Source organism: Xenia sp. Carnegie-2017, unplaced genomic scaffold (assembly GCF_021976095.1).
Source record: "Xenia sp. Carnegie-2017 unplaced genomic scaffold, XeniaSp_v1 HiC_scaffold_22, whole genome shotgun sequence".
Classification (NCBI taxonomy): Eukaryota; Metazoa; Cnidaria; class Anthozoa; order Malacalcyonacea; family Xeniidae; genus Xenia; species Xenia sp. Carnegie-2017.
The window spans coordinates 7,109,253-7,117,263 of NW_025813485.1; the positions used below are offsets into that span (position 1 = coordinate 7,109,253).

The 8,011-nt window shown below is 33.0% G+C and overlaps 1 protein-coding gene across 1 annotated transcript; it reads left to right on the forward strand.

Annotated features, from left to right (window-relative positions):
- Positions 1-1,272: 1,272 nt before the first annotated feature.
- On the forward strand, positions 1,273-7,584 carry LOC124447240 (platelet-derived growth factor receptor alpha-like). Its single transcript, XM_046998135.1, has 10 exons — positions 1,273-1,339; positions 1,465-1,568; positions 1,942-2,205; positions 3,801-4,112; positions 4,532-4,864; positions 5,236-5,523; positions 5,876-6,139; positions 6,326-6,520; positions 6,987-7,094; positions 7,394-7,584. The coding sequence occupies exons 2-10, from the start codon at positions 1,472-1,474 to the stop codon at positions 7,510-7,512; spliced, it is 1,980 nt and encodes a 659-aa protein (XP_046854091.1). The 5' UTR covers positions 1,273-1,339; positions 1,465-1,471; the 3' UTR covers positions 7,513-7,584.
- The last annotated feature ends 427 nt before the right edge of the window (positions 7,585-8,011 follow it).

Below are 8,011 nucleotides of genomic sequence, written 5' to 3' on the forward strand. Positions count from 1 at the left end.
GACAGTAATTTTCTGCATTTTTAGCCTTTACAATTTGAGTCCTTTCACTAAACAAGTTATTACTTGTTATTACTAGGCACATTTTTCCCGTAGATTTTGCAATTTCATTAGCATCAAGACAGAATCTTCGATAAAAGGTCGCTTTTGTTTCGCCTGCATCAGACTTGACAGCTTGATCTGAATCCATCACATGCCACATTTAACTAATAGATTGATTGATGTCACAGGGGGGGGGAGCAAACCCCTAGCTTATATGCTAAAATAGGCCCTGAGTGAGTCGTGTATCATGATAATGTGTAACACCTGATAAAGAATGGCACGAATGTGATAGATTTTAGATTATTAAGTAATTTTGTCTCTGATTAGCGCGCGGTTTAACTTTTGCTTACTCGTTTTTTATTGGATTTCGCAATTCATAGTTAAAGCAAAGAAAATGTTTAGCAGAGATTCCATTTAGTAGTAATGATTCAATGGCAATACATTTAAATGAAAATTTAATATAGGGCTTACTTAATTTCAATACATATGGCAGAGCCTACGCAGCATAAAGGCAGGGAAGAATCGATGATCGATGATTGTATCAGATCATCTAGTGCCATATGTTTGCAATAATAATTAAACTGACATATGTGCATTTCTTCTATACACATTTTTGCCTGCTCTTCCTTTCCTACTGGACACAGTTTCATTATTTCTGGCCAAAGAATTGTAGGCGTGTATGTCAGTTTGAGAATAAAATAACAGTTTAAACACATTGTTGCAATGACGTCAATGAGGATACATAAAATGCTTTAGAAAACATTATAAGTCAAGGTAAATATGTCTATAGTAGTGTGTATAAACTATCTTTTAGATATAACAACATGCTTATAGATTTATGTTTTCTGTTGTCTCAATATTTCGCTAAAAAAACATTAGTTGGTATTCATTACAGTATTTTTTAGCGTTAAGAATGCTTATCAATTGCCTCATCAACACAAAACTCAAATTTCTATATGTATATGTTATTTGCTTACCAGAAGGTTGATGTAGGAAATATTTCACGAAATCTTTCACGTAACGCTTTCGCGGCAGCTGCCTCTGCATGTAATATCTCTTCCCTTTACTTTCATAACAAACAGTATCTCTCACATTTATACTCTACTCACTCATGTCTTTATTGAATTATAATTAGTAGCTATGTTTTTTTGTGTCATCGCATAAATTATGAAATATTGTTTTCCTTTAATGTGATCACTTGAGTATGGTTAAACAAGAGGCTATATAAAGGAAGACCGGGTTAGCCATTTAGACTGTTTCACCAGTGTCTATTTGAGAAAACCATCATTTAATCTGGAAAGTAAGTAAGATCTTTACAGCCTTTGTTACGTAATTATAGTTGCTGGAACTTATCTCGTTTGAATAGGATGAAAGAATTGCATAGTATCATCTAGAATAATGCATTTTATTCCTTCATTAATTTAGAGACTACATGATGAAGACACTTTATAATGATGCTCTAGTGGTGTTGCTATGTTTTGAGTTAATCAAAAATTGTACTATTATGTCTATAGTGAATAGCAAAAGACGTAAGTCAGAAACATATTGTCCATCTTGCATAAGTGCTATAATATACCTATTTCATATTTTTAAAAACTTAAGTTATTTCTGATAAAATGCAGGCAATTAGCTTTTTCTAACTAAGTACAGTTGAAACAGCATGAACAAGTCGTTGTCACAATTAGTGCATCCACATACGATTGTACATGGAATTTTTCCAATGCATTTTAATTCTTTCATAAAACGCAGAGCACTTTGTGACGATTACAAGGTTAGAAATTGAAAGTTCCGTCCATCTTGTTTCACTGCCTTTTTTTTTCTACTTCATCTGCTTCGCGTGGCAATTCACAAGAAACAAAATTTATGAACTATTCAGCGTTAGGATGTATTTATACCTTTCAGCGTTTTCTTGGATGCACGAAAAAACCACATCACGCCGTCTTGTTGGCGAATGGATCACAATTGATTGTACTGTCAACGATATAAATACACTCGCCGAACTCTGGGATGAGGATGACTCTCAAAATCCTTTAAAAATTGACAACGAAACAATAAAAATGGTAGAAAAGAATATCTTCAATGTCACAAAAGTGACCTCGTCCAAGATATATATATGTAAAGCCCCCAACACGAATCCAAAACGTTATTTTGTTGAGGTGAATACAGGTAAATATATCTAACTTTAAATTATTGATGTACTTTTTTTCTGCTGAATTGTACTATCCGGCCTGAGATTCGTTTTTTGAGAACAACATTCTTCTTCTTTGTATATTTGCCAACACAATTATTTCCTTTGTTGGGAGTTAGTGAACATGATCTCCCTCATTCACATCATTTTATTGTACGCGTTTTGTTCCGTCAAGATCAGTTTTTTAAGTATATCACTTAATCCGTACTTCCACCTTTTGAAGTGCCACCCTCTGCATCTCTTTTCTTTCACTGGTTGAGATGCCAGCTTGACAACGTCTGCCTTCTTTTTCTTCAAAACAAGACCATACCAAGGTAGTTTATTTTCTTCCATAACTGTCACTAAACTTGATCATACTGCTCATTTATTTATCATTTCCCTTATTCTTATCTTAGTATGTATTGACACTTCCAAAATTTTTTGTAGCATATTCATCTCTGTTTTCAGTAATTTTCTATCATCTCTCTTAAGCCCAAACGCTCTAATTCCTATATATGTATAGCCATACTGGCCTGAGTAATGTTGCAGCCATAAACTACTTCTTTCATACTCATTGTTTTTATTTTGACTGTTGTTCTCGGCTTTACCATGCTTCTTTTTCAATCAGCATGCATTCACTTCTTTTTCACTTCCTTTTCATATCCTCTTTCATCAGGAACGATAGCAAACCCAAATACTTAAAAGTATTTTTGCCTGCCTCAATTCGTCTCCATATCCATGAATATAATGGTAACTTTTGCATCCTGTATTTTTAGCATCGATGTTCAATCCGCATTTTAAAAAATTTTCTTGCTCTCTTACAAGTCTGTCATGCATTTGTTATTTGCTGTCTGCCAAAATCTCCAGATCAAGCATGCTTTCTTGCAATAGCATAAGTCTTTTTAATTTTAAGAGTAAATGTCTGCTGAAATATTTTTCACTCTAAAAGCATTTACAAAAATAAAGACACTAAAAGAAAAGCTTTTTGTTATTTTAACAAAGTGATATTTAATTTCAATTACAGTTTCATTGTTTTCGACATAAATTTAACTGTTAATAGTGGTTATAATTGGTGATTTCTCAATGTTAGCAAATCTATTATATGTCAGTATGTGAATATTGGATATTCAAAAATTTCATTGATGAAATTATAAAATGGACAATTGGAAACATGTTTAATTTAACTTGTATTGGTTGTGTTTTTGTTGTGCACACACTATTTGGAAAACTCGTAAGCTGAGACACATGAAAAAATTGTTAGTGGACTCATAAATTGCTGCACTTAGTCAAAAATTCAAACACACGGTTGCTGTTTTTAACTACAGCAGTTAAATGCACAATAATATGCGAAATGTTTTTCATCTTATGTTATAAGATTTTTATTTAATAGGCTAATGGCTAGTTTCATAATATGTTTTATATCTTAATTTCATTCTGTTTCATGAAGTACTTTTATCCTTGACTAAATGACCAACAAAATACAAACATATGACGTCTACGAGAACCATAGCTAGCTCTCTAGTATAGTCCTTTTGGTAAAGAATATCTCAAGGACGTCCTGCTTTCTCAAACAAATCATTTTCTACTTTTGTAGAAGTAAAGTCCTACTTGAAACCCCGGATTATAAAACTGCCAAACAAAACATCCTACAATATGAATGAAAATTTGGTCTTGCTCTGCGAATTTTTTGACATGCAAAGCAACATTTATAGTAACTTTAAAATTCTGAAACACTACTACTTCCTGTTTTGGGAAAAAGATGGCAGAAAAATAAAACGTTTGGAGACAAAACAAAAGCTTGTGCTTGGTCCAATGACGTCTGAAAAGGAGGGAATCTACAAGTGTGTAATCCAACGAAAAGACATTTACTCTAAATCATCTCCAATGATTAAAATAAAACTTAAAGGTATAATCTTTTTGCATGATGTCTATTATATTGATTTATATATTTGCTTAAAGACCTCCATCTTTTTGAACATATGTGTATGATTTTTGTCAACTTTACTTTCACTTAAATAATTATTAACAAATTTTAGATACGCAAAAAAGTAAACTAATTTTTAGTCATTTAAAAATCATAAGGAAGTTTTTGTCGTTTCTCCTGTCTAATGCATCACTTTTGTTTTAACTTTCTTCTTTGTTGTTGCCTGCGAATTTGAGTTAATGCGTTGCAAGCTTGTTGTCTGGAACTTGCTTTGAACTGGTGTAACAATGTTGCATAAGCATCTAAAGTGCTATTGGCTTCTTTCTGTAGTCCTTTGTGAGGGTTTTAATGCTTGTGCAAAGGTCTTTACACACATGCTGTACTTGGCTAATTCTCTTTAGAATTGACGAAACCCACAGTGAAAATTGAAAACGACGCAAAAGAATTTTCTGTTTACGAAGGAAATCCTTTTTCAATAATCTATCACGTGACGTCAAATCCTGCTTCCGACATCTATTGGTCGCATTTGTCAGATGATGGCCAAACCTTCCACCTCATAACGCGTTGTCTCTCCTCAGAAAATCACTGTCAAGTACACGAAGGGTCAGAAAAGATAACAAGAAAATCTTTTAGAGTTGAATCTGCTGCATTTCCTGAAAACAACCTACTTTACATGTTGAATGCTAGCAATATAAAAGGATATGAAACTAAGAAGTTTTCTTTGCAAATTCTAGGTATTATTTGTAAAATGAATTTGTCATGTTGAATCATACTTTTAAATGTTTTGTAAAGATCTTAAATGCAGCCTAACGTTTTGACTGCTTTACCAAATTTACATAGTCTTTCAAGATTTTTTTTCCCCTCTATACGACATTTTGAACGTATATAGAACTTTATGATATACGACCATAGGATATCACATCTGTTATGATTATGAACGCATGCAGAACCTGCAAAGGATCTTAGACCACTACAGCTATTTTAAAGAAAGGCTTGTATTAACATAAAAACATATTCATTTAATAAATGAGCTCGCGTATTTGTGCTAAAAATGAAATCCAGGAATGTATCATAAAGCTAATTTTGACACTAATTTTTCTTGCAGTGAAGCCTCGTACAGACATAAAAAACACTCAATATACCTTGCACAATGATGAAGTATTGATCATCAACTGCACACTGAAGCCAAAATTTTACCCATGGCATGTAAACTTCACTTGGTATAAATGCAAATTTCACAACTGTGAAAATGGAAGAGATAGCTGGGCGCCAGTTTCATACAAGTATTCTTTGTTTATAAATAAAGAAGGAATGGGTAAAACAAAATATCGTTGCACTGCCAGAAATACAGCTGGAAAAGATACATCTCCCGTTATAAATGTTGATTACAAAGGCAAGGTTTTTTCATTCGATTAGACAATTTCCATTTTTATTTCAAATTGTAATCTTAAACGCACGAAAATAAGTTTCGTACACTTGGAAATATTGACGGAGTATGGTATACATTCCTCTAATACCACAAAAATGCTTGCAACATAGAGGCTACATTGTTTTTGCTTGTGTATTTATGACAGATGATAGAATGCTTCAACATGTGTTTTAAAAACATGCTTGTTGTGTGTGCTTGTCATAAGAGAATATATCCTTAATTTTCAATGTAGCTTTCCAAATCACTTGACAGATTGATACCTACATCTAGAGCATGGCTTTGATATTTTTCATTATGCATTTTTCCATTTATCTAGTGGACACTTTGAATGGAAAACACACTCCGAAAACTATAATGTTGTTTGTCATACCAACTGGCGTTATTACTGTAGTCATTTTGCTCATTACGTCGTATGTATTGTTCAAAAGGAAAAAACTTTACGGAGGTTTTTATCTTCTTTCTTATCCTCCAATGCCTGACTACATTGAAAAGATAGATATTAATAGAAATATGCACGAACAAATGCAAAAGCTTCCATATATACCCGAGTGGGAATTTCCTAGAGAAAGAATAACTTTCAGTAAGTGAATTTCATGATTCTGTATTGTAATTTATTGTTTGTTTGTGCATTTTAACGACTAATGTATAACTCAAACTACTGCTCATAATCATATGTGTAATTCTGGTGGGAGACGGGGGGATTTAGTGGGCTTTAAATTGAGCAGGTTTCCAGAACTGATTAATTTTATGAATTTCGATTATTAAGTTAATGAACTTGGCTCAGGCGAATTTGGAGTTGTTTGGCTGGCCGAAGCAATTGGCATTTCAGCATTTAAGCCAAGATGTAAGTTGAAGGAGAGGGAGCATCAGAGAAGATTCTTATTCTTCAATCGAATGACTAAAAGAAATAATTACGTGTATTGCAAAGAAGTAACAAAAGTTGCTGTCAAAAAAGTGAAAGGTGATACTGCATGCTCTTTTCTCCTGGTGTATTTTTCGTTAATGTTTGCAACAATTAAAAATGCAAAAGTTTTCAATTAATGAAGGAGCTTATTCTTTTGTCTCACTTGAGAAAAACATATAAAAAATCTTTTTGTATTCTTTTCAAATGGTTTGCTTGTGACTTTTTCGTATTTACCATTAATAATCTCCTTTCAAATATATCATCACTGCCTAGCTTGAGTATACAAAGTTCAAGCAGCTCGTTTGGACTGCCTGTGTAGCTATAATGTGGATTAGATAATCTGTTGTTCTTCTACTTAATTTGACATATAGATGGATCTTAAGAAATAGCAAAGTTATGAACACTAAAATTGCTTGAAATACATAATACAGCTCTCGTCAAATTTAATTAAAAGCTTATTCACTGTATACATCTGATTTATGAAAGGAGTTTCTGCTTTCTAAAACCTTTGCTAATACTGCAGATAATGGGGACCGAAGCAAGCAAACTGACTTGCTGTCGGAGTTGAAAATATTGATTCATGTTGGCGAAAATGAAAACATTGTGAATATTCTTGGAGCTTGTACAAAAGGTGAGTATGAATCGACAAGAGTAATCGGTTTCCCGTGCGTGGATATAAATTTTGTCTGGCTTTCATAGCATGTTCTACATTTATAACTTTTCATTTAAGCTTATCTAAGCCTGCTTACGATAGTCAAAGGGACAGTATTCAAGAGTCTGTCTTGTGCCTATATTATATCCTGTATTGGACAACTTTGATGTAATCCGACCAAAGACAGATGAACATTTACTGCGTGTTATGCTTTGCAATAATTTTGTCAATTTTTCAATTTTCATTTGAAAAATTCCTCTGTGATCCTTTTCATATAGGTGATGCTTTAGCTCTATGGGTCATCATGGAGTATTGTGAACATGGAAATCTTCGTGAATTCTTGCGAAACAGTCGAGGTAGATACAAAGTGGACAAAAATTTCTGCAAGCCGATCTAAGACAAAGCTATGGACCAAAAAATCTGATGGAATTGGCTTATCATATTTCAAAAGGAATGGCATTCTTGATTTCAAGAAAGGTAGTCTATTCAAAATAATACATATACTGAATTAAAAAATTCGATTTAATCTTAAACACTTAAATAAGTCCCTTAATTGTCTTTGGGCGTCCTTACTCAAAGTTCAGAATATGAAAATGCTGGCTAGAAAAGACAGAGTATCTGAAAAACAATAGTAGTGATTAAAATTCCCACGAGCTCGTATTTCTTCGTATTATACAATAACTATAACGTTCAACTTTTTAAATTTCTTTTATTTGTCGACAACAGAAAGGACCTTTTTTTAGGCTCGTATATGTTTGTTTACAGATAATTCACCGAGATCTTGCTGCTCGTAACATTCTACTTGGTGCAGGTTACATAGCCAAGGTTGGAGACTTTGGTTTGGCAAGAGATGTTTACAAACATCAAGCTTATACAAAGAACACACCAGTAAGTTG

Excerpts from the sequence above, each read along its gene's own strand:
- LOC124447240 (XM_046998135.1), top strand. The coding sequence starts at position 1,472 with ATGATGAAGACACTTTATAATGATGCTCTAGTGGTGTTGCTATGTTTT. Across the intron at positions 5,524-5,875 it reads TATAAATGTTGATTACAAAG|TGGACACTTTGAATGGAAAA; the intron begins GCAAGGTTTTTT and ends CCATTTATCTAG. Across the intron at positions 6,521-6,986 it reads TGCTGTCAAAAAAGTGAAAG|ATAATGGGGACCGAAGCAAG; the intron begins GTGATACTGCAT and ends CTAATACTGCAG.